Source organism: Cervus canadensis, chromosome 20 (assembly GCF_019320065.1).
Source record: "Cervus canadensis isolate Bull #8, Minnesota chromosome 20, ASM1932006v1, whole genome shotgun sequence".
NCBI classification, from domain to species: domain Eukaryota; kingdom Metazoa; phylum Chordata; class Mammalia; order Artiodactyla; family Cervidae; genus Cervus; species Cervus canadensis.
In genome coordinates, this window is record NC_057405.1 from 55,043,645 (window position 1) to 55,070,599 (window position 26,955).

The 26,955-nt window shown below is 35.7% G+C and overlaps 1 protein-coding gene across 5 annotated transcripts in view; it reads right to left on the reverse strand.

Annotated features, from left to right (window-relative positions):
- The window catches only part of ATG5 (autophagy related 5), a 115,482-nt gene that overhangs the window by 70,194 nt on the left and 18,333 nt on the right, over positions 1-26,955 (reverse strand). For 4 of the 5 annotated variants that reach the window (XM_043439110.1, XM_043439107.1, XM_043439106.1 and 1 more), the window contains exons 3-5: positions 23,317-23,444; positions 13,981-14,059; positions 5,759-5,921 (exon numbers count right to left, since the gene is read on the reverse strand). In XM_043439110.1, the coding sequence (XP_043295045.1) occupies positions 5,759-5,921; positions 13,981-14,059; positions 23,317-23,444 (370 nt within the window). The remainder of the gene's footprint in view (positions 1-5,758; positions 5,922-13,980; positions 14,060-23,316; positions 23,445-26,955) is intronic. The other variant, XM_043439111.1, reaches the window with a different exon arrangement.

A 26,955-nucleotide genomic window follows, 5' to 3' on the forward strand; every position in this document is an offset into this window, starting at 1 on the left:
TAGTGGCACTAATCCAATTTCTATAAACTCAAAAGTGGAGGAGGGGTGAGAACAGATGAAACAAGACTGACCATACACTAATAACTGCTGAGTCTGGGTCACGGATATGTGGACGCTCATCACGCTATTTTCTCTGCTCTTATTTATACAAAATGATCCCGGTGTTCTCATGACTGATTTAAAAAAAAAAAAAAAAAATCTGAGTTTTTCTAAAGAAAGGAAGCTTACCAAACAGTCCTTTCATTATAAGACAAAAGGTTCAAGAAGAGTATTTATGCTTCCTATTGACAGTTCAACTTAGGAATCTCCTTCCACACCACTTACACATTGGAACAGCACCGACACCGAGATAATAGCACAGAAAGGAAGCTTCAAGATAGAGATTTAAGTCCAAAAATCTCTTGTCTTTCTGCTTTAGTAGTCTTTCTATGATACCCCATTTATTTCTAGAAAATTATCTACTACCTTTTACCTAAGTCCTGCTTGAAAGGGCCAAGGAGGAAAGGAGAGGTAAAGTGAAAAAGAGGGAGAGAGAAATGATAAACAATACTCTTCCAGGAAATCCTCTGGAAATATCTAACCATCAGAATTCAAGTGTGATTACCACTGGACAGTCATGAGTTTGAGTCTCGTGTGGTATCACCACCTTGACATTTATAAGGAAGCTCCAGTTTAGAGAGAAGAGTGATCTGCCAAGGCCACACAGCTAGTAGTAGATAAGCAAAGAAAGACCAGGCCCAATGGTCCTTCGTGGACCAACAGATTCTCAGTCCAATACTTCATCTCAGTCCAGCTGACAAAAACCAAGCAATGCAAACACAACCCAACTGTCTCTATTGTACAAGCCTGCTATAATCATCACCTAACAAGCAAAAGTATTTTCAAAATGCTACAACTTATCATAAAATTCACCTTTGGTTAATCACTATTTTCTCTTAAAAATCAGTTTTAAGTTAAAATGGTACATTACCAAATAACTCCTCTAAAACATAACTTAGCTCAAGGGATTAACCATAGTTTACAAACAATGTACATTTTCAATAATTAGCAGGCAAAACTTGCCTTTATTTGAAGGTCTATGGAACTTATTTGATGTCATCTTTTTTAGTATACCCAGAAAAATCAAAGCTAAAAACTGTCATATATTATGCTAAAATATTTTTTAGAGATTTCCTCAAATCTCTAGCTTATAAGAAGAACCTCCTGACATTTAATAGAAAATAGCCTGCAAACATAGTGACAAAACGCCTCATAAATAATAAAAATGCTACTTTCTTTTCTTTTTTTGTGGTCATTACCTTTTTTTCAAGGAGAGGTTAGATACTCTTGTAACTAAAATGAAAACCTGTAAAAAACACTGAAAGGCACAGTATGTCTTAAATGAGTTTTCTTGGTTTCAAAAGCTTTTCTTATTTCTCTTTCACAGAGACCTGAAAAATTAAAATTAGCATTTGAAAGTATTCAAACATTGTTTAAATTGTTTAGTTGCTATGTTCTACAGGTGCAGTTCTGAATGAAATAAATTTACCATCTGCTTTGTCTCAGTTCTGCCAATTTACAATTACACTAACAAACAGGTGAAACATCTTTGCCCTAACAAATTTATAATATTTTCTTTTGGATGGAAAAATTCTTAAATATAAAAATCCACTTCCATATTAAAATTGTTAAAGGTACTTCCTCTTTTTTACACTAATATTAATCTATTTATGAAAAGCTGTTAACATTTCCTTGCTGTACTAGATAGGATTAAAATAAAGGAGTCAGTCAGTCAATATTTATTTTGTCCATTCTGTGCCTAAAGGTATACTTGGTATTGGGGATAATGATATACTCTAACCAAAAGAAAGTTATATTCTAGCAGAAAACATTAACCATATCTATACCAGAGTGTGAAACATGCGAGCAAAAATGCAGATGAATGGACAAGGAGCCGTGACAGTATGAAAATATAACTGGTTCTGCCTCCACCTGGCTGTCATTTTCATGAAAACAGGATCCTAGTTTGTCCTATCACTGCTGGGTGATCACTAGCTCCTAGCACAGTGTCAGGTACATGATAGATGTGCAAAAGATACTTTGCTAAAAAAATAATGAAAGAGGCAAGATTTCATGGAGAGGGTGATAACAGAGAGGAGCATTAAAACAGTAAATAAAAAATTAAACAGACTAAAAGGAAGAAAGAGGTTATTCCAGGCAGAAGGAACAGAATGAACTACTATACCCACCTTTCACCAATTTACCTTAATGCAGGCAACAGTCAACATTTTACCCCAAAGCATATTTTCTATAAACAACCTTCACCCAGCTGAAGATTTCCTAAATGTATATTTCAATTTTAAAAAATTGAGTTTCCACAGGACTCCACATGTAGGATTTGGAGTGTGTAAACTCAATCATTACCAGTACCAATAAAACCAAACATAATAGACACAAAAATAATTTATAGCTAAAAAAGGAATAAAGTATAATTTAACCACATACCATTTTAAGTTGGAGTTTATGAAACTCAATTTGAAAAGTACTTTAATAAAAGTGAAATGAATAAAAATAACTTTAAAACAGTCACACAACCAAGAAAGACTATATAAGCTAAGACAAAAACAGGAAAAAAGGAATTTTACGCCAAAAAATTGCAATGAAGGCAGTTATCAGACTAAATCTGATATGTTTATACCCAGTTCTGAAAGTGTGACGTGATGGGTCATGCTTTGCATGCATGCGTGCTAAGTCACTTCAGTCATGTCCAGCTCTTTGTGACCCTGTGGACTGTAGCACGCCAGGCTCCTCTGTCCATGGGGCTCTCCAGGCAAGAGTACTGGAATACTGGAGGGGCTGCCATGCCCTCCTCCAGGGGATCGTCCTGACCCAGGGACCAAACCCGCATCTCTAATGTCTTCTGCACTGGCAGGGGAGTCCTTTACCACCAGTCCAACCGGGAAGTCATGCTTTAGGTCAATGATAAATAAAAGCTACTGGTTTAATAACCTGTAGGCTCACAAATGTTTTCTAAAAGGGTTAGAGAGTAAATATTGTACATTGTGGGCCACACGGTCTCTTCCAAACTATTAACTCAGCAGCTGTAGCAGGAAAGTAGCTATAAACAATACTTATATGAACTGGGGTGGCAAGGGTCTAATAAAGCTTTATTAATAAATGGGCTTCCCAGGTGACACAGTGGTAAAAAAAACAGGTAGGTGGCTCATGACCACAGTTTGCCAACCCCTATTCTAGAGTTTCCAAAGTGACTTCTCAGTATTTTATCAAGACAGCTTTACTTCCTTTCAAACTCTTTCACATAAACTATATTAATGTTTCATAAAATCTTCTAAAGACACATAAGAAAACAAAGCAGATATTCTTTTGTTTTACAGATAAAGAAACTGAAGCTAAAGGGATTGAGTGACTTGCCCTAAGGAGCTGCCAGAAGAACTGAGACTCAAACCACACCTTTGTTGTTTTCACAACTCTTACCCATCACCTTCTGTACCCAATTCTGCAATGCCCCAAATGAAACAGTTTAATCATTTTTAGAAATCTCTGCAGAATCCCTGGGCTCTCTATAGCTGACTCATCATCCTCATGATAGATTTCAAGAACATCTATTTAAAAGTCTATCTAAATTATTTACTTAAATTCCGAAGCCAAATTACTCTCAGATCCCTTCTCTCTTTAGAATATTTCTATCTTATTCCATTTAAGTATATTCACAAGCCTCTTGAAACGCCACTTCATCTGCAAATGGCCAGTCAGGAAAAAGAAAAAGTATTCCTTCTTAAGGGGTTGTAAACTCTTTTGATCACTTAATAAGAGTATGTGTACTCAGTAATACAAATGAGGTGAAAGGCCCAGTGCCTTCCTTTTGCAAAGCTTACAACCTAACTGATACATATGAGAGGCACAAATACAAAACTAAGGAGCAACTCCATGTAACCTGGATCAAATATAAGAAACTTGAAATAAATGAGTTATAGGACACATCATAAAATATCTTTTGTACTACAGAAGTCAAAGACAATGCCCTGTATTTTTCATAATGAAAGTTTAATAAATACTAAATAACTACAGACATCTCTTTGACATGGTAATTATGCAGTACAAAAGATAAAATTGTATCATATTTTTTTAATTATTTTTTTTTAGGGGAGTAAGAGGGCTTTTTCTTATTCTAGTTGTTGCCATGAAAGAGCAGCTTTCTTATTGTACCAACTCCTTTTCCAAAAATAACTATCAAAGATGGGAAAAATATAGACAGTCCTTGCTATGCATAGTAGTACAGAACTGGAAAAGTGATCATGCAAGATGAAACCACGCAAAGTGGTCCTAATAGTTAATGAGAAAATTTACGACTGTCTATGACCTTTTAGAAAACTGTCAAAACATTAAAAACTCTGATGGTTACAAAGGCACAGGAAATGAAAAAAGTAAATAAAACTAATATTTTTTTAGTATGCTGTGTTATTTATAGTGCACCAGTTAAAACATTAGGAACATGGAGAATCAAAGGACTTTATTTGTAAAACTCTTAAGCACAATTTAAACAGTGCTTGCTTTCTTGACATATAACTTACAAGCAAGCATCTTTCCTGAACCTTGGCAAACTGTCATACTCCTTTCTAAGTTAGGATCAACTTCAAACATGTTACTTGCACTTTCAAGGTCAGAAATATCCCTGTTCCTTTAATGAGATATTTTTGCCAGCGTCATTCCCCCTGGGATAACTTCATCCTTTTCATCACAACCAGTTCACTCACGTGTGTGGAAGAGTTTGCCTTTACCAAGTTCCTATGGCTGCATTTCTGAAGTCCCTCAATCTAGTAGTGTCAAGAGTCTCACAGTTACATCTTCTATAATTCCACTGCATTTTATTCAAATTTCACTTTCAGCACTATCACTTTTTGTTTCTTTGCTACACTTTCATCTTCTTGGCTAATTCCCCCTTTCAATAATCCAGTTTTACAAATGTTACATGGGTTTATCAATGGATACAAGGAAGCAACACTGCTTTGCTGTCTGTGAGTGAACAGATAACAGCTGCATCAGGACAATTCACTGACAAGACGCTGAAAGGAGCGACATGACTGGTCACTGATTATGATGTGTATCTGCCGTCACATAATTACTGAAGAACTTGCGTTATTTAACTAAAGCACGTTAACTGAAATTCATGCAGATTTGACCCATGCAAAGTGAGAACTGCCTGTACACAGAACTGTGTGAAGACACTGGAGGGCAATCAATGTAGGCAAGGTTAAGGAACTCTGATCTCTAAGAGACAGAGAACACAGCAGGAAGGTGCAGACTGCCCTCAGCTTTTCCCTTGTGTGTATTTTCTAAATCCCAGCCAGGAGAGGGAGAATCTGAGCACAAAGCAAGGCTTACTGTTCTGATAAAGCAGAGAAACTAGAGTCTGTGCCCCTACAGTGGAGGTATTCTGGTACATTCAGAGGGTATTCAGTTGCAGCTCCAGAAAACCATGACTCTCAGTAAGGGCACTTTGTCCAGAAGCGAAAGACAGGAAGTCTGATGTCATGGGCAAAGCGATCTGTCTAATGCTAGGAAATTCAGGAGGAGAGGACACTAGAACTGTACAGGTAAATGACAGATTACCAAAGGTAGCTTCTTTGTGAAATTCTGTGCACAGAGGCTGCGATTTAAACGTGTACCACCAATCCTACGATGTACCAGCTACTCACAGGATACAGTTACTTCATACTTCAAAAAGTGGTACTGTGAAATTAAACACTGCTATATTTACCATTTTGTAAACCCATCCAGAGTTGCTTGTGATCTTTTTTCTGCATTTCATTGATTACTTGACTTTTGTGCTTTAAAGCATCAGCTTCTTTCACACAAGACATAAAATGAGCTTCAATTACATCCTTAGATGGACAGTGTAGAAGGTCCTTTTCTGGAAAACTCTACCAAAAGAAAAAAATACACATATTAAACAGGTATGCACATTACAAAATTAGCATCTCAAAGAACTGTTATCTCCCACAATTTTTCAATGTTTTAAGCAAACCACTTCATACCTTCACAATGGAGATTTCTGACATAACTCCAAATATTTTAAAAGTTAACTTAAAATCTTTAGCTATCTGGCATATTCTGACTTTTTCTAATCCCGTTGTGTGATATGGTATGAATTTATACAACTTGAAAAAAAGATATGAAAGAACATTCTAAAAATATTGGGATGGCCAAAAAGTTGGTTCAGTTTCCCTGCCCTGACTTTTTGGCCAACTTTTTGACCAACCCAGTAACTTTTTGACTGACCTTAGCAAGTACTAGCAAGAACGAGGATGGAAAAGTAAAATGCTACAACCACTTTGGAAAACAGTCTGGCAATTTCTTTAAAAAAGCAAACGTACGTTTATCATCTGATATTCTACAACTAGTATTTACTTAAGAGCAACAAAAGCATGTGTCCACACAAAGAACTGTACATGAATGTTCACAGCGACTTTGTCTGTAGCAGTAGGAACACAGGAAGCAACCTAAATGTCAACAGGTAAACAAATATATAAACTGCGGCATAAACTTGTCAAAGTGTGCGCTTCTAACGTGTAATTTGCTTTACGTCAATCAGAGCTTAACAAAGCTGTTAAAATGTAAGGTCAAATAGCTAAACTTACATTCTTTACCTTCACTGAATCTTTTAGGCAGCTGAGGCAACGATCACTGGACAAATAAGCATTTATGTAAACGAGATGACTAATGCACTTTTCACCAAAAAAAAAAAGATATTAATAACAGCTAACTCTAATACAGAACACTTAGTATGTGACACTGTACTAAGACTTTTAATATGGATTATATAATTTTCATAACTCTTGAGGTAAACATTACTGTTACTGCTATTTTACAGATTAAAAATATATATAAATAAAGCTCTGGGAGTAAATACAATTGCACAGCTTGCAAGTGGTGGCGCTAGGATTAGTCTGACTCAACAGTCCCAGTTTTTAAACCACTATGCAATACCACTTCCTCCCTAAGACCTAAATATGTATTTAGCGATTATATTCAAACATTATCTTACCAAAAAAAGATATTGTTCTATAAGTCCTTTAATAAAAATTGAGTCAAGTATTAATGGTAGAAAACAGCATTTAGTTACAGCCTACTCATGCTATTGTAGTAACAGATAACACTCAATTACCCAAGTCACAGATAGCTCCTAAATGACAAGGAAATTTACCACAGATGCCTTCCTACCAAAAGAAAAGGCACTTGATTACCTATAGTGATCTCCTAAATCACATTTATAAAATACAAATAATCAGTCCATCTCCCTCTTCTTACAGAGTTCAGGCCCACAGCTTCTGCTGAGTAAAACATGAGCCACTATATAACTACCCACTAGAGCAGAAGGAAACAGCTGAGACCACCACATTGTCTTTCTTATGTACAAAGGGATTCCAGATTCATGGTGCTCTTGAACTAGAAGCCCATGAAGAATTAAGATGGATGCTTTCAGACACAGGCACACAAAGGCAAAGAAGAGGAGAAAATATGAAATTTCCTAACAAGGAGAACACAAAAGAATATGAGTGACAGACAAAACTAAAAGATGAGAGAGATATGGGCAATAGAGAGAGTGTCCATGCCTTAATCAACTTTACAGTCAGCTATATTTGCTTTCTATCAGCTAGACTGAAGGGATTTACCCTGGCTTCTGGACCAGGACAAAGAATTGAGTGCATATCATATTAATTCTATTACAGTCATGAACAAGCATTATGATAATTATTGCTATTAAAAAAAAATTTTAGTTTTGTTATACTTGACCTATAAAATTAGATGGACTTTATTCAGATATTATACAGTTCACTGTGTTAATTATCCACTCTGGTTATGAATGTGTGGCAGAAAACATAAAAGTTCATATTCCAAAAAAAGACTCTTTTCATGTAGTTTGAATTATGACCTGAAAAGTTCAAGTGTTAGTCGCTCAGTTGTATCCAACTCTTTGCGACCCCATGGGCTATAGCTTGCCAGGCTCCTCTGTCCATGAAATTCTCCAAGCAAGAATACTGGAGTGGGTTGTCATTTCCTCCTCCAGCGAAACTTCCCGACCCAGGGATTGAACCCAGGTCTCCTGCATTACTGGCAGATTCTTTACCATTTGAGCCACCAGGGGAAGACATAGTTGAGCTCAAAAACTGTTAGAATTTCTTAAAATTGTATGCAAGCTGATTGTGGGGAAAAAAAGGAGTTAGGATCTCTCATGCCACCAGTTTGAGAAATCAGGAGGAACAAAAACTTCCACCATTTTTTATTGCTGCATCAGCATAGGCTGCTAATTCCTTCAAATGGCTCTTATAGGTTTGCTTTTCCCAGACTTCCATTGCTTTGCAGGTTTCTAAACTTCTAATGCTGACACCTATAACTGATAGCTGACAAGTCCAAATAATCAGTCCTTATAGTAAAAGAGGAGGTCTGTGAGAGAGTGCGTATTTGTACACCTACCCTTCCGCAGAGAATGCCCTACATCTCTATGTAGGAGAAAGGTGAACTCTAATGAATTCAGGGGAAGCTCGGGAGCAGAAAGAGCCTGCTATGCTTAGGCAGCCATAGCAGCTGAATTAATAGTTGCCACAAATACAGTGTCAAAGGTCTCGGCCAAACTCCCCTCAGATCCTACTTATGAAATGCTCTTCTTCCCATGATGAGCTTGGGCTGGGGTGGGAAATCTTCTTTTGAAAGCTTCACAACAAAATTACAAGCAGAGTCTCAATTTGTTACATTACCTTTCTAAATCTCTTCTTACATACATTATCTTGTCAGTCCAAACAAATTCTTGCAAATAAAGGCAGCAACTTCAACACCATGTTTTACTTGCTTTCATTAATCTTCCAAGTCAGAATCCTGATAAACTATATCTAATTTCACTTTTTCCCTGAAAGGTTCCATTTACTTGTGTAATATTACTTGTGTCCTTTAGATAAAACATTAATCCAGGCAGCCTGGAATATGTCCAGACACATTAGAAATAGCCAAATACTACTAAACGAAACACTGAATTGAAACTACTTACAAAGTAAGTGGAGGGGGGGGAGTCCATTCAATCTATTAATAATAATATTATAAGCTCTATTATGACAATAGAGCAAAACAAAAAATCCGTTTCCATGGACTGCTGATTTCCTCCTTCTCCCTGTTTCCCACCATCCATCAAGTTCTGTTCAATTTACACCCTAAATAAATCTGAGAGTTTTGATGAAAATGGGTACTCAATTTTGTCAAAAGCTTTTTTTGCATCTGTTCATCACATCATGATTTCTCTACTTTTTCTGCTAATGTGTTGAATTTACAACAACTCATTGACAATGAAAGTTGAGTCACTCTTGTTATTTGTGGGAAATTATAATATGGTCACGGTATATTATCCTTTTTCAAGTTGCTGGATTTGATTTGCTTCTATTTTTCTGAGTGTCTGCATCTAAGCTCATCAGAAATGCTGGTCTGCAATTTTCTTTTAATATCTTTACTATGGCCTGTAAAACAAGTTGGGAATTGTTCTCTCCTCTTCTATTTCTGGAAAAAGTCTAAAGATTGATATTGTTTAATTCCTTAAATATCTGCTAGAATTTACCAAGCATGAAACTAGGCAAGGAATTTTACTTTGTGAGAACGCTTCTTTTAAATTACAAATTCAACTTCTATATATATATTTAGGGGCTATTTATATCTGCTACTTCTTTTTACTGAATTTATTCGTTTATCAAATTTACTGGCATAAAGTTGTTCATAATATTTCTTACTATCCTATTAATACTTAATACTCAATAGGATGTAGTATTTTTCATTCCTGATATCAGAAATTGTGTTTTTGTACTATAGAAAGTTTTTCAATTCCCTCTAAGCACTGCTTTAGGTGACTCTCACCAACTTTAATATGTTGTGTTTCCACTATCATTCAGCTTGAAATACTTTAAAACCTCCCCTGCGATTTCTTTGCTGCTGTTGTTCCGTTGTTAAGTTGTGTCAGACACTCTGCAACCCCATGGACTGTTACCATGCCAGGTTTCCCTGTCCTTCACTATCTCTCAGAGTTTGCTCAAATTCATGTATATTGATTCAGTGATGCCATCTAACTATCTCATCCTCTGCTGCCCTTTTCTCCTTTGCCTTCAATCTTTCCCAGCATCAGGGTCTTTTGCAATGAGTTGGCTCGTCATATCAGGTGGCCAAAGTATTGGAACTTCGGCTTCCGCATCAGTTCTTCCAATGAATATTCAGGAAGGATTTCCTTTAGGATTGACTGGTTTGATCTCCTTGTTTCCAAGAGATTCTCAAGAGTCTTCTCTAGAACCACAGTTCAAAAGCATCCATTATTCGGTGCTCAGCCTTCTTTATGGTCCAGCATTCACATCCATACCTAACTACTGGGAAAACCATAGCTTTGACTATATGGACCTTTGTTGGCAAAGGAATGTCTCTGCTTTTGAATATGCTGTATAGGTTTGTCATAGCTTTCCTTCCAAGGAGCAAGTGTCCTTTAATTTCATGGTGGCAGTCACCATCATAAGTGATTTTGGAGCCCAAGAAAACAAAATCTGTCACTGCTTCCACTTTTTCTCCTTCTATTTGCCATGAAGTGATGGCATAGGATGTCATGATATTAAGTCAACTGTTCCATGTGAAGTTTTAACTGTTGCTTCTTAACTTGCATACAGATTTCTCAGGAGACAAGTATGGTGGTCTGGTATTCCCATCTCTTTAAGAATTTTCCAGTTTGTTGTGATCCATACAGTCAAAGGTTTTAGCATAGTCAATGAAGCAGACATTTTTCTGGAATCTCCTTGCTTTCTCTATGATCCAATGAATGCTGGCAATCTCTGGTTCCTCTGACTTTTCTAAACCCAGCTTGTACATCTGGAAGTTCTTGGTTCATGTACTGTTGAAATTTAATTTAAAGGATTTTGAGCATAATCTTACTAGCATGAGAAATGAGCGCAACTGTATGGTAGCCTGAACATTCTTTGACACTGCTCTTCTTTGGGATTGAAATAAAACTGAATTTTTCCAGTCCCATGGCCACTGCTGAGTTTTCCAAATTTGCTGACATATTGAGTACAGCACTTCAATAGCATCATCTTTTATGATTTTAAATAGCTCAGCTGAAATTCCATTACTTTCACTAACTTTGTTGGTACCTAATGCTTCCTAAGGCCCACTTGACTTCACACTCCAGGATGTCTTGCTCTAGGTGAGTGACCACACCATCATGGTTATCTGGGTCATTAAGACCTTTTTTGTCTGGTTCTTCTATGTATTCTTGCTACTACTTCTTAATATCTTCTACTTCTATTAGGTCCTTACTGTTTCTGTCCTTTATCATGCCAATCTTTGCATGAAATGTTCCCTTGATCTCTCCAACTTTCTCTAGTCTTTCCCATTCTATTGCTTTCCTCTACTTCTTTGCATTGTTCATTTAAGAAAGCCTTATCTCCTGGCAATTCTCTGGAACTCTGCATTCAGTTTAGTATATCCTCCCTTTCTCCCTTGCTTTTTGCTTCTCTTCTTTCCTCAGCTATTTGTAAAGACTCCTTGCCTCTTGCATTTCTTTTTGTTTGGAACCCACAAGTATGTAATTGAGGATTTAGCGGACTCATCCTTTAGACAAATGCGGTCACCTATTTTACTTACAGATATTATTAACCCTTCCTTAAAATTATATTGGTAGTGGTGATTTAGTCACTAAGTCCTGTTTGGCTCTTTGCGACCCCACGGACTGTAGCCCACCAGGCTCCTCTGTCCATGGGATTTCCCAGGCAAGAATATTGGAGTGGGTTGCCATTTCCTTCCCCAGGGGATCTTCCTGACCCAGGGACTGAACCCACATTTCCTGCACTGCAGGCAGATTCTTTACTGCTGAACCACCAGTGAAGCACAAAATATACTATTATCACCTTAAACTGTCATTTCTCTTTTAAAGAAGAGGTCATCTTTTCTAGTCATCATTTATTTACCATTTCCGGTGCTCTTCATTCTTGCCCGTAGCTTCTTTCAGCGCTTTAACATATCATTCCATTTTCCTTCTTTCTCCACTATCTGATGAAAAGTCAGCCATCGTTTACCTACTGTTCTCTTTTATGTGTCATTTTTTGGTGGCTACTTTCAAGATTTTCTGTTTATAACTGGCTTTCAAAAGATTATAATGTGCCTAGGTGTAGTTTTCTGTATAGTTATTTGCTTTACATTTGCTGAGCTTCTCTGACACACAGACTTGTGTTTTCTCCTCCAAATTTGGAAAATTACTAACCATTATGTCTTTAAAAAAAAAAAACTGAGATATAATTCATATACAACTCACTTAAAATTGACCATTTTGAAGACTAGAACCCAGTAGTTTTTAGTATGCAATTTACTAAAACATTAATGTGGTATCTGAAACCACATCAATAAACATTCAACCTCTGTTACATTAAAATTACTGATGCTAATCATGCACTTTGAATGAATCTTTCACACATGCGTAATTTTACAACATCATGTACTGGTTATTTGGAATATGTTTGTTTACTGACTTAAGGTTAAATGTTTTCCAACTGTTTTCACATTACTCTATATAAAATCTCTTAAAATCTGACATGACAGTAAACCAATCATAAAGATTCTAAGCCTTTCCTTTCATTATTACAATCCATCAACTAATTCAATCAACAATTATAGAGGGCCTAGCATCCAATGCCAGCTAGGTACCATAAAATGTGTGTGAGTCTCTTTTGTGTCTTTCACTCATATATCCCAGGCTCCTAGAACACTGCTTGGCTGGTCCACAGTAGACTGAGTATTTGTTGAATGAATAAATAAACAGGTAGATATGATGTATCTTAACCTAGATTTCAAAGTTTTTTAGTGCATCACACACACACACACACACATATAATCTAACTACCAAAATTGCAATATAATGGAAAAGACCTACTAGGCAACATGGAACTTCTACACTTATTATGATTGAAGTAGTTTTACCTTCATACTATCCTAAACATAAATTATTATACATACAGGCAGACTTGGCTTTTCATAGTAACTGAAACTCATGCAAATCAGAAACATGTCCTCCCTCTGTATGGTTTTGTAGTAACTAACGTCTGTGGGAAGGAACATGGTGCTATGTAAAGCATTATTTTAGTCCAAATAATAAGGAAATAAATGTCAACGAACCACAAATTCAATTTTAGAAAAATAGGAAAGGAAAGCAACTTAGAAAGATATGGCAAGCTTCTGGGCACTCACTTTGAATAAGTGTCCCTAATGCAAAAGCAAATCAGACACCTAAATGACTTTTCAAACTCTTAACATGTTTCCCTCCCACTACATCTCACCATTTGAGAATCACTGCCTAGTAATCAACTAATAGAAGGGGTCCAGTCCTTCAGCAGTACCTGTGAATTGCTTATGCAGTGGGGCATGGAGAATCAGGGTGGTTAGAGAGAAAGAGAGATGAGATTTTTAAAAAATATTAAGACAAAATTAGGTTACAATAAAACTAGCTTGGACTCATGAAAAACTACAGGAATTAATATTTCTCAAAACAGACTTACATTAAGTCTTTGGCTTTCTGTCTCCTAACACTTCTTTTCATTCCATCAAAATAGCCTTAGAGTTACTCAGTATTAGGTTGCCTCCTTCCCCATTTCCATGCCCACATGCACTCTGAATTTTGCTATCCCTATTTGAGATTTTTTAAATGAAAAAAAAAAAGAAAAGAAATCGAAAATATTTAATTTCAAACATGGTGTGTCTAGCTCCAATAAAGAAGAGGCACTCATACATTAAATGTTGAAATGGTTGTGCCAAAAGTTAAGAAGAAATTGAAGGGCATCTTACACATAAACACAAATGGCAGCTTAGCAAATAAAAGTATCATGGGAAAGCATAACAACTTAAAATTCTACTCTAAGGCTATTTACTAAGTAGTACCACAAATGAGACAAATGGAATATGCTATACAGACTATACCTTAAAATGTACTGTGATGTTCCAAGGAAGAGCTGAACTTGATGCAAGGAGATCAAACAGCAAACCAATTGGATAATGCCTAAAAATAAAAGAGTACATTATAAGAAAAAATAAACATTTAAACTACTTTAAACATTTTAAAGTAAAATAAACTTCAGGTACATTTTAACACCAAGTATTAGGGGACTTTAACCACAAATCACAGGAAGGTGATATTTTACAGTTACTTGCTTGGGCTATTATGGCAAGTTTTCAGGCATCAGGGTTTTATTCCCCCCTAACCATTTCATTCCCTAAGGAATTTTCAATATACATAATGAAATTGTACTAAGGAACCCTTTATCAGCCATGAGCACTGTTATGTCACAGTATTGCAACACTTAATTATCATATCAGTATTCATTTTGGATGATGAGCTTTTTTTAAAACAACTTAAATTTTACAATTTTAAGACCTGAGAAGAGCACCTAAAGGAGCATGAAATCACTTATTTTGTACTTATACTATTAATGTTACAGCATATAAATTTCAAATCTTCTCTTTATGCATACAATTCTAAATACAGATTAGGCTTATCCTTTACAAACTGTTATAACCTGTTTTTTTTACATAACAATATGTCAATATTTTCTAAAGTCACTGAATATTCTTCTATAACCGAAATCTAAAGTTTTTTTAAAAAATAATAAATTAAGGACTTCTAAGAGAACATTTCCTAATGTAATCATTACTCACAGGGAAGCAAATTATTTAGTAACAAACAAGTTAACAATACAGATCTTGCAGACTTCACAGAACAAATCTTATTTTTTATACCCTTTAAAAGAATCTAAAGTAGGGGAATACGTGTAAATCTATGGCTGATTCATATCAATGTATGACAAAACCCACTGAAATGTTGTGAAGTAATTAGCCTCCAACTAATAAAAAAATTTAAAAAAAAATAAATAAATAAAAGAATCTAAAGTAACTTAATTAGTGAATCAAAATTAAATAATCCTCCCAACAAAGGCTAATAGAGAACTGCTTGGTTTTATGCACAGTCTTGTTCTTTCCTCCATAATATATTAGTGAATTACTCCTAGGATTAAGAGTGGAAAACTTTGAAAATACATCAATTTATTTCAAAATGAGTGATCCAAATATATTACCTGACCAAAATTCAAATATTAGCTAACAGTATTTATGTTTGCCTAATATACAAACAAAATTATAATCTACATAATTGTGGGAAAATCATCAGTCATTAGAGATCATATTTTTATTTAAAATGAATTCAGGATGAATGCCTTGCTAGTAAAATAAAACAGTGAGGAGTTTGAGTCATGTATGTGTTATATCTCTTAATAAAACCCTCAAACTTTTAATTGAATGTCAGTAACTAACACAAATCTTTCAAAACTAGAAATGAATATAATTTTGGATCAACTAAATTACAGAATGCTTTCTTTAGCAAATTCTGAAATCAGGAAAAACTCCAGCCTCAGTTAAAAACTGAAATAAAAACAGTAATTTAAAAAATACTGCACTATAAACAAGTTATAGATCCTATATACTTCTTATCCTTCTCTATGACCTCTTAAAATTGTACAAGCTCTATGTAACACCATGCATTTCATAAAATAGACCTTTTTTAAGTCTTCACATCCTTCTGAGGTATCTGCAAACCGATTAAAAATGAATGTGGGTACTTAAACTAAAAGAGCATACTGTCTTCCAAACTACATGGGCTTTCCCAGTGGCTCAACTGTAAAGAATCCGCCTGCAACACAGTAGACACAGGGGATGAAGGTTTGATCCCTAGGTCAGTAAGATCCCCTGGAGAAGAGCATGGCAACCCACTCTAGTATTCTTGCCAGGAAAATCCGATGGACAGAGGAGCCTGGCGGGCTATGATCCATGAGGTCACAAAGAGTTGGACATGACTGAAGCAGGTGAGCGTGCATGCATGCACGTAGTTGACCTATTGGACAGATTCACCAGTAATCCCATAAAATGACTAGCAATTCAGTGTTTACACATTTTCTACTGTTCAAAAATGGAACTATACACAAATTCTTAAGTTAAATCAAATATTATTTTAAAGCAACCTATACTATCATAAAAAAATCAAGTACAATTTTAAAAATAAGTTTTTGAGTCAGAATACAAGTTAAATGTAGTAAGATTCAATAATCAATTATTTTTTACTCTCAATATTAAAAAAAAAACTAAATGCACAGAATCTCATACAGGGTAGATAAGAGCTGCTGAATGCATAAATCAAGAGCCATAAAATAGTTAACCCTTGGCATACCAATGAAAATCCAATGGGCCCAATATTAGATTGTGAACTTTTCTGTACAGTTATAACTATTTTAAAATTAGTATTTTATAACTTTAATTCTTTCTTAAAAGTCTTCCAAAAATCTCAAGAAAAACTCACTTAAAAAAAAAAAGAATAAGATTAGCAATTGCCATATGAATTCACTGGACCTTTTTATAAATCTAAGATACACTGTGACATCTTAGTGATCTTATTTTTTTCCTCCATCTTGAAACATTTTGCTACTTCATTCCAGGAATTATTTCATCATTACTTATCAACTATTCCTAACTAAAAAAAAGGATTGATAAGATTAGTAAGAATGGAAGAATAATGTTATACCTAGAAGAAAGATACAATAATGTATCCTTCATCCATTTTCTTACTTTGTCACCTAAAACATTATATCGTATTTCAACAAAGTATAAAATAAGGATGCAGACCTCATCTTTGGAGTCTACTTTCAGCTCTCATTAACACGGGTGAAAATTCAAAATGTCTTATTTTCCACCTATATTGACAGAGAAAGACTACACAACTAGATAAATCAGAAGATTTTTGCAGAGAGACACAAACCAGTACTTTAGACTTTAATGACATTGGTAAAATGATCATTTAAGTGAAATCTCACACTGTGAGTCTTTAGATGATGATATCCTGTCAATGAATTTTATAAAACTCAAGAACTAATGAATGAACAGCATATTTCTAAGGACATATGGCATTCTTATCCACACAATCAAAGAAAGTATTTCTTCATATAGTATTTTATGAGTAGAACCTAAACTATTTCATTTTGCTAAAAGCATGAGTGTCAGTATTCTTATCTTTAATACTATATGCACACTGCAATTTTCATGACAGTAAGTGGGCAAATGTTAAAGGCAGATTTGTACACAAAGATGACTGGAAGGAATTAGATGATATAGAAATTAAAAAGAATTGGACTGGATGTTTACTCATATAAAAAAGAAATTATTTTACAATAAAATCATGATGTAAGGCTTTAATAATTTTGCAAAGCACTGCTATTAAGCACACAAAGAGCCAGAAGTAATGATAAGCTAGAACCTCACAGAGGTCTATTTGAATGTTTGATAACTAACGAGCAGTTATTTGCATTAAGGACACTGCCCATTTTTGGTATATATACATTCAAAACCAGTGAAAACACGGAGCAAAAATTTGAATTTCTGTATTTAAATGCTTAGTAAAATTTCTAATAAAGTTATTATACACCATTCCTTTATTCCTGTCTAAGCTGTTTATAAAGTGACTTAAATATACATATATACACACATATATATTTTAAAATTTATTGGTCTCAGTAAATGATGATTTTTCCTGATATACTAAGGATTAGGATGGAAATTTAAGTATGATAATTTCTAAAACATATTAAAATTTAAAACATGTAAAATATTACCATAAAAGCATTCTAAATAAAATAATATCTAATAGTTAACCTGGAACAAACATTAAAAATAAAACTAAGCCAGAAAAATACAGGAGTAAAATAACTATTTACTTATATGTATTGTCAAAGTATACAGATCATATGTGGATCATCAATGCAGTTGTTTATGTCAGAATGATTTTGACGCAAGTATACAAACTCCAAACAAATATACCACCTGAATTAACTAGTTCCAAGATTCCTTATTTCTGGTGAATCTATTAATATGCAAGAAAATCTAGAAAATAGAACTGGCAAACAGCTAAAGTATTGACTTTTTCTTACACTATATTCTGATTTATGTCAAAAATTTCAAAAGTAATAATTTGCACAATTCTTCTAAATGGATATTCTACATAGTTTTGTTAGGAAGCTCCTAACCTATAATACAGAAACCACATAAGCCATAACTATGAGTAAATCGTAATGTAGCCTTTTGACTGTTACATAGTTACTCCTGCCAATGTAACCTAAATTTAAAAGAAAAGGAAGTAGTGAGGACTTGAATCTGAATATACGCAGAAGAAGACACAACCAGGAAACATTCAATCTACTGTACTGTAAAAACTGACTGCACCAGGATAACGTTACACCTACTTTCACATTTTATTCCTTTTTTTCTTCCTTAAATTGCTCTAGCCTTTTCTAAATTCAATCCTCAAAATGAATTAACAATTTTTCTGTGTAAGTTGTTGCTTCTTTACTCCTTCATTACTGGTAAAATACATGGACATACAGTGCATGGTATAGCAGTAACAGGTACGCTTTAAGTTCAGCCAAGGGTGCTCATTCTAGCCTAAACATCTGAGTTAGATAGCAAACCAGTATTTTAAGACTAGCATCGAAAGGAATCTTCCCTATATTCTAGAGGACTATTGTCCCACTCCATTTTATTTAAATAAATGCATTCTATTCATAAGTTTGCTACATTAGTGATTCACTGAAAACAGGATTACATTTTAATAAATACAAAAAGGTATAACTCAAATGCAAACCAAAGTAATTTAATGATTACAATCTATTTTGCCTTTCTCTACGGTACAAACAATTACAGGCAAGTACTGTGTGTCTCAGCTTTCTAAGTCTATTCTTTTGCATGAAAAAGTACAGAAATAACCAACTAAAGGGATATGGCATGTATAAAATGCTAATAAGTAAGCCACATTTCAAAAATCTAGTTAACAGAGTAATTTATAAAATTCTAAAAATTCACCACCTTAGAAAAATGACTAGATTTAAGAGCAGAGCCTGTACAGTATATACAATTAAGATATAAAAGTTATCTTGTTAAAATTCACTTTTGAAATCACATAGGTACAGTATTAAATTCTGGGTCAATGGACATAGTATGTCTACAACTTCAGACCTACATCAGTATTTGATGCTTTTCTTTAAATTCAAAAGGTAGTTTCAACAACTTATTTCCAATAGTCAGTCTTGAAAATAAGTCAATTTATACAAAACAATAATATCCCAGTAGAGACATGTTTTACAGCTGACAGAGAACTTTTTCTAAATTTTGTACCTAGAGGTCTAAGATCTAACTAGCATTAGGATATACTAACAAAGTATTCTTTAAAGAACCAAGATCTTTTCTCTTAAAATAAGCCTAATATAAAAGTAACAAATTTGAACACTTGAGTTAGGGTAACAACAAGTGAAGTGAAAGTCGCTCAGTCATGTCTGACTCTTGTAACAAGAAACTGTCCCTTAAAGTGTAATGTTAGAGCACCCTCTGCTGACTAATCAACTCAAATACTCTTAAGAAAGAGATCCTTAATTTAAGATCAGCTTTTTTCATTTCCCATATAATTTTTAAACATTAAAGACATAAAGAATGTAGAAGATAAAGCACTAAACAGATAAAGTCTCCTTGGCACCTCTACAAATCGACAATATATTAAGTATTCATTGTATGCATTCCACTGTTCTTAAATATTTTTCTATTCTAATATGGACAATTTAGCATGTAATTAGAACATTCAGAATCAGAGAAAACAACAACTAACAAAAAGAATTATCAGCACATATAGAAAAAATATCCCTGAACTGAGAGCCTGAATGTATGGTCCTACTTGCTCATTTGAGTAAGTTATTTTATTTGAGTCTCAGTTTTATCAATAAAAAAACTTAGTTAGATTCATTAATTCATTCAACAAACATTTACTTATCACCTCTTCTGAGCCACTGCTTAAGCTACAAAGCACCTGCTCAAGCCCCTCACATAGATGATTAAATATCTGCAAAATAATATAAATAGAAAGGGTTATTATAGAGAGAAAGGATATCAATTTATATTTTCTTCCTTCTTTTAGGAATTGTCTAAACTGGTATTCGATTTTCTTTCTCACTTGAATTTACTTAAAACTCCAAAGAATTAAGCATAAGGCAGATATCATCATCCTACTCAAATAAATGTTCCTCTATTCTTTTTTTTTTATAACTTTTAATAATTCATTTATTTTTGGCTGTCCTGGTTCTTCATTGCTGCAGGCTTTTCTCTAGTTGTGACAAGAGAGGGCTACTCTTCATTGCAGTACTCGGGATTTTCATTGCGGTGGCTTCTCTCATTGCAGAGCATAGGGTCTAGGATGTGCAGGCTCACATGTGCAGACTGGGAGCAGCTGAGGCTCCTCGGCGCGAGATCACAGGATCAACAGTTGTGAAGCACAGGCTTAGCTGCTCTGCACCATGTGTTATCTTCCAGATCAGGGATTGAACCTGTGTCTCCTGCACTGGTAGGCCAACCCTTCACCTGAGCCACCAGGGAAGTCCTCCGCTACTCTTTAGACATCTTTATGGTCTCAAAAGTTCAAGTCTTAGAAAGCTTCAGTGGTAGCTGCTTCTCTACGATGATTATCCTATCCTATGAAGCCCACTGCTTAAATGCTAGGTAGATATTGACAGCCTATTTCCAGGAAAATAACTTATCACACAGGAGAAAACTGCTATGGTTGGGAACAAAGAGAGAAAAGGTCAGAACTTAGTCTAGAGGCTTTGGATTACACTCATGCCCCAGTAAATTATTCATTCCTCAAATATACAGAGTACCTAACAATACTAAAGGAAACGCTGTATCAAAAGCAGTTAAAGGGCTTCCCTGGTGGCTCAGAGGTAAAGAATCCAGCTGCCAATGCAGGAGACATGGGTGTGATCCCTGATCTGGGCAGATCCTACATGCTGCGGGGCAACTAAGCCCATAGGGCACAACTACTGAGCCTGTGCTCTTGAACCCAGAAGCTGCAACTACTGGGCCCACGTGCTGCAATTACTGAAGCCCACACACCCTAGAGACACGCTCAGCAACAACAAAAAGCCACAGCAGTAAGACTGCACACAGCAACGCGAGAGTAGCCCCGGATCTTACAACGACAGAAAAGCCCACAAAGCAATGAAGACCCAGCACAGCCAAAATAAATAAATAAGACTATAAAAAAATTTTTAACAGCCATTAAATGAGCGCACAAGACATAGCTATGAAACTGATACCATACATAAAAACACCCCAAAAACTAAAATGAAGACAATGTGAACACAACTGCTTTCACATAAGCTCTCTAAAAGGAAAAACAACTTCGCTCTTTAATAAAAGATTTTCAGAAGGGATAAATAATGACAAAGTAGGAACACATATCTTGAAGACAACATAACAGGGAGAAATGGGACCAAATGTCATTTACTGATATTATATATAGAATACAAACCTATAGAAGACAAATCACATCAAATACAAAAATAATCACCACACAAGATGAATTAAAATAGCAGCTGAAAGATGAAGACTTAATAACCATTTACTATAAAAGCTAAATTGAGGTTTCTCATCTCTTCCAAAGTTTCTCAGTTGGAGGTGGTTTTGCATCCCGTGTCCTGCAACATTTTTATTATCTCAACTGGCAATAGCGGGCAGGGGCTGCTGCTAAAAACACGGCAACATACACAGTAGCCCTTCCACAGCAAAGAATCACCTGGCTTCAAACGTCAGTACGGCCCTTGTTGAGAAACCATGCTTTACAACAATAAAACTAAAAAGCCCACTGTCAGTCACATCAGTTCTCCTTATGGTAATCGGTAACTGTAGCCCGCCAGGCTCCTCTGGCCATGGGATTTCCCAGGCAAGAATACTGGAGTGGGTCGCCATTTCCTTCTCCAAATCGACAACTAATGCACATAAAGCGATACAATTTCAATATCCAACTATAATATAGATACAACTGTCAAGAACATAGATATATCCTATTGCTACTCACCCACAATCTTTCCCCCTCCTTCCTTTCCCTCTACTCTCCTGATCCTTGCTGCTCTTATACTTCTTCTAAGCCACCTTCCCATTCCAAAACCTCCAATTCTTCTGAGAAATAAAAAGAAAACAGAAAACATTGACTTCTCTATGCTGCCTGAGGTCTAAAATTATTCAAGAGTCATAATGAGTCTGATAATGTGATTATGAAGATCCGTATTCTGTTTTGATTAAAAAATGAATGTTATACCAAAAAAAAGGTTAGTGACATGACCCATGACTCAATATAAGATGTTACCTTGTATGTTTCTGAATCATGAAGAGAAATCTAACTACTCTTGGAAATTAATCAGCACAAGGTGAGTTCCAAAATTTCACTCCTTATTTCTAAATAATCCTTGGGTTCAAGACAGTTGTACTTATCACATACCTACTAGCTCTCTTTTATTTGCTTTAAGCCTCTTTTAAAACTCTTCATTTTTTACTATTCCCAGATTCAGAGAGCAAGTCCATTATTAAACTATTTATATTCGTCATATTTCACTTAAAGCTTGACTCAGTCTGTACTTTTTTTCATTTAACTACACCTACATGGCAGCATTTCAACACCTATATCTCAGCATATCTTGGGCCATTTTATTCTTCTCCCTGTAACTTCTTCAATTTCCTTAAATATTTTTGGAAGCACAATGACCAAAGCTCCCGGTAACAGAGGAAACACAAAATTACATCATCTGTAGATATAGATAAGCCTAGATTTATTTATTTTCAGTATGTTTCTGAAAAAGGATATTTATTTTAAATGTTTCTGAAAAAAACAGTACTCTGATATATCATCAAAATTATTTTTCACATAAAAAGGAAATCAATATACTTTTAACTACTAGACCAAAGCTAAACAACATGTGCTTACAGCACAGTGGTCAACTGTATGTGGCAATCAGTCTGAAAGATGCCCCTGCAGGTAGTCATGTGTATATAAAGATCTGTTTATAAAGACTTTAGAGACAGAAACAAAACTGAACAGTATCACAGAGTGACTTATTCATATTTTAAATATATGTTTAAAAAAAAAACCCATAACCAAACATACTATTATCATGTCATATAAAAAAAAAATCTATTGATGAAAATATGTAAATCTGTCCTATGCATCCAAACAGAAGGCAGAAATATTTCCAATAAAATATTTTAGCATTGGTTTAAAATCCACTGTATTATAGAGCTAGACTAGTGATTTCTTGCACAGAACTTTTAAAAAACTGCTTCAAGGCACTACATCTTCTTAAAGCTATCATATACTCAGTGCTTAACAATGCAGGAAAATTCACTCACCATTTCAGTGGTGTGCCTTCATATTCAAACCATATCTCACTAATGTCTTCTTGTCTCATAACCTTCTGAAAGTGCTTTTTCACTTTGTCAGTTACCAACGTCAAATAACTTACTCTTGGCAAAAGCAACTGAAATGAAAATTTATAAAACCATATTTATTTACTATTTTTTCAAAAAGAAATACACTAAATAGGCTTTTAAACTATATTTGAATATTCTGAAAAACAGCCATGTTTTTTGCATTATTTTGAATATTATACACAAAGCAAACTGTTTTTTATAGAAAATCAAAGGCTAAAGGTTAAGATGACTTAAAATTTCTTATGAGGTCATTACCTGATGTATAGCTTATAGGGTAAATGCCTAGAATAAACAAGTCTATGTGTAATCCTTCTGTAAGAGTTTTTTCCAAATAAAAATACAATGCAATCAGAAGCCATACTATTTAGGATACTTGTTAGTTCTATCAAATTTAACTTGAAAATTAATATGGTTCACCTGAGGTAATTCAACTTCTTGAAAGATAATCATTAACTCAGTGTTATGTACACTTTGACTTAGCAATCAAGACTTCTCAGTTGATCCATCATATTTTGATAATCTACTGTGTACTAGGGGCTTCCCTGGTGGCTCAGATGGTAAAGCGTCTGCCTGCAATGCGGGAGACCCGGGTTCGATCCCTCGGTTGGGAAGATCCCCTGGAGAAGGAAATGGCAACCCACTCCAGTTCTCTTGCCTGGAAAATTCCATGGACTTAGGAGCCTGGTAGGCTACAGTCCATGGGGTCGCAGAGTCAGACACGACTGAGCAACTTCACAATCACAATCACTGTGTACTGACTCAGTTGTGTGAAAAACACCAAGGCAAGGACATAATCTATCCTCATCTACAAGACTAAAATAAAGTAGAGGTTAAAAAAAAAAAAAAAACTCCTAAAAAGTACTTACAAAAATACTTCATGGCAGCAACAGAAAGGCCTTTAAAGGTCAGCTAGAAGATTTCATTTGATAAACAATGAAGCCCACTATGATACCACAAATAAAATGATATGATGAGAAATAGTGAAAAAAGTGAAAGTGTCAGTTGCTTAGTCATGTCTGACTCTGCAACCCCATGGACTGTAGCCCACTAGGCTTCTCTGTCCATGGAATTCTTCAGGCAAGAATACTGGAGTGGATAGCCATTCCCTTCTCCAGGGGATTTTCCTGACCCAGGGATCAAATCTGCATTGCCCACATGCAGGCAGATTCTTAACCATCTGAGCCACCAGGGAAACCCCAAAGAGAAACAGTACGCAAGGGTTATTCTAACCATTGTATATAAAACACTGCAATAAGATTCTAGACAGGAAATCTGTTAAGGAAATACTACATGAGATGTGAAAGAAGGAATGGAAACATAGGGGAGGATTGGAAATTAGAACAAATTTTGGTGATAACTAATGTAACACCTAGAGCCAGACATCCTGGAATGTGAAGTCAAGTGGGTCTTAGAAAGCATCACTACGAACAAAGGTAGTGGAGGTGATGGAATTCCAGTTGAGCTATTTCAAATCCTGAAAGATGATGCTGTGAAAGTGCTGCACTCAATATGCCAGCAAATTTGGAAAACTCAGCAGTAGCCACAGGACTGGAAAAGGTCAGTTTTCATTCCAATCCCTAAGAAAGGCAATGCCAAAGAATGCTCAAACTACCGCACAATTGCACTCATCTCACACGCTAGTAAGGTAATGCTCAAAATTCTCTAAGCCAGGCTTCAGCAATACGTGAACCGAGAACTTGCAGATGTTCAAGCTGGTTTCAGAAAAGACAGAGGAACCAGAGATCAAATTGCCAATATCCGCTAGATCATCGAAAAAGCAAGAGAGTTCCAGAAAAACATCTATTTCTGCTTTATTGACTACACCAAAGCCTTCGACTGTGCGGATCACAATAAACTGTGGAAAATTCTGAAGGAGATGGGAATACCAAACCACCTGACCTGCCTCTTGAGAAACCTGTATGCAGGTCAAGAAGCAATAGTTAGAACTGGACATGGAACAACAGACTGGTTCCAAATAGGAAAAGGATACGTCAAGGTTGTATATTGTCACCCTGCTTATTTAACTTCTATGCAGAGTACATCATGAGAAACGCTGGGCTGGAAGAAGCACAAGCTGGAATCAAGATTGCCGGGAGAAATATCAATAACCTCAGATATGCAGATGACACCACCCTTATGGCATAAAGTGAAGAGGAACTAAAAAGCCTCTTGATGAACGTGAAAGAGGAGAGTGAAAAGCTGGCTTAAAGCTTAACGTTCAGAAAACTAAGATCATGGTATCTGGTCCCATTACCTCATGGGAAATAGATAGGGAGACAGTGGAAACAGTGTCAGACTTTATTTTTTTGGGCTCCAAGATCACTGCAGATGGTGATTGCAGCCATGAAATTAAAAGATGCTTACTCCTTTGAAGGAAAGTTATGACCAACCTAGATAGCATATTAAAAAGCAGAGACATTACCTTGCAACAAAGGTCCGTCTGGTCAAGGTTATGGTTTTTCCAGTGGTCATGTATAGATGTGAGAGTTGGACTGTAAAGAAAGCTGAGCACCGAAGAATTGATGGTTTTGAACTGTGGTGTTGGAGAAGACTCTTGAGAGTCCCTTGGACTGCAAGGAGATCCAACCAGTCCATCCTGAAGGAGATAAGTCCTGGGTGTTCATTGGAAGGACTGATGCTGAAGCTGAAACTCCAATACTTTGGCCACCTCATGTGAAGAGTTGACTCGTTGGAAAAAGACCCTGATGCTGGGAGGGATTGGGGGCAGGAGGAGAAGGGGACAACAGAGGATGAGATGGCTGGATGGCATCACTGACTCGATGGGCATGAGTTTGAGTAAACTCCGGGAGTTGGTGATGGACAGGGAGGCCTGGCATGCTGCAATTCATGGAGTTGCAAAGAGTTGGTCATGACTGAGCGACTGAACTGAACTGAACTAATGAAGAAATCTGAAGGAGGTAAGATGTTAGATGACTAACTTTTGAGCTACACATTCACATCTTCAAGTGCAATAAAGCACAAGCTTAGAATATAATGCTGATGAACTGGGGTCCTGCTAGTGTCAGTCAACACTAATCTGTCCTTATGGAGGCTGGACCTACTTGGACTTTGGAGAGAGAAAAGTCTGGAAAGGAACATTGAGGATGGTATAGTAAGAACTGAAATAGTATGAAGGCCATCAGTGTTATTCCCCCCAGGAAAGGAGCCCAGAAAGAAAACATAAGAGAGCAATGATTTATTTAAAGAACCTACAAGTAGATAGAAGGAGGAACTTGGCAAAAATTCATGTATTCTCCCCCTTTGCAGGAGAAGCTCCAGCCATTTCTTGCTTTCGTAAGGTTCTGTTTTCTTTTGCTGGTAAAATGGTTCATTACTCTCTTTCAGCTGCTTCTGTGAACAGAACTCTGCATCACTTTTCATGTTGCTTATTCAAAGTTATGTTTGTTTGATCAGTGAATCAAATAGAATTATGTACTGGGCTGGGGACTGTATACAAAGAAAAATATTCTGGTTCAGGGATTGATACTTAATCAATGAGGATAGAGGTAACAGGCTCCAGTTAGATAAGAGAACATTACAGTAGTCCTAGGGGCTACA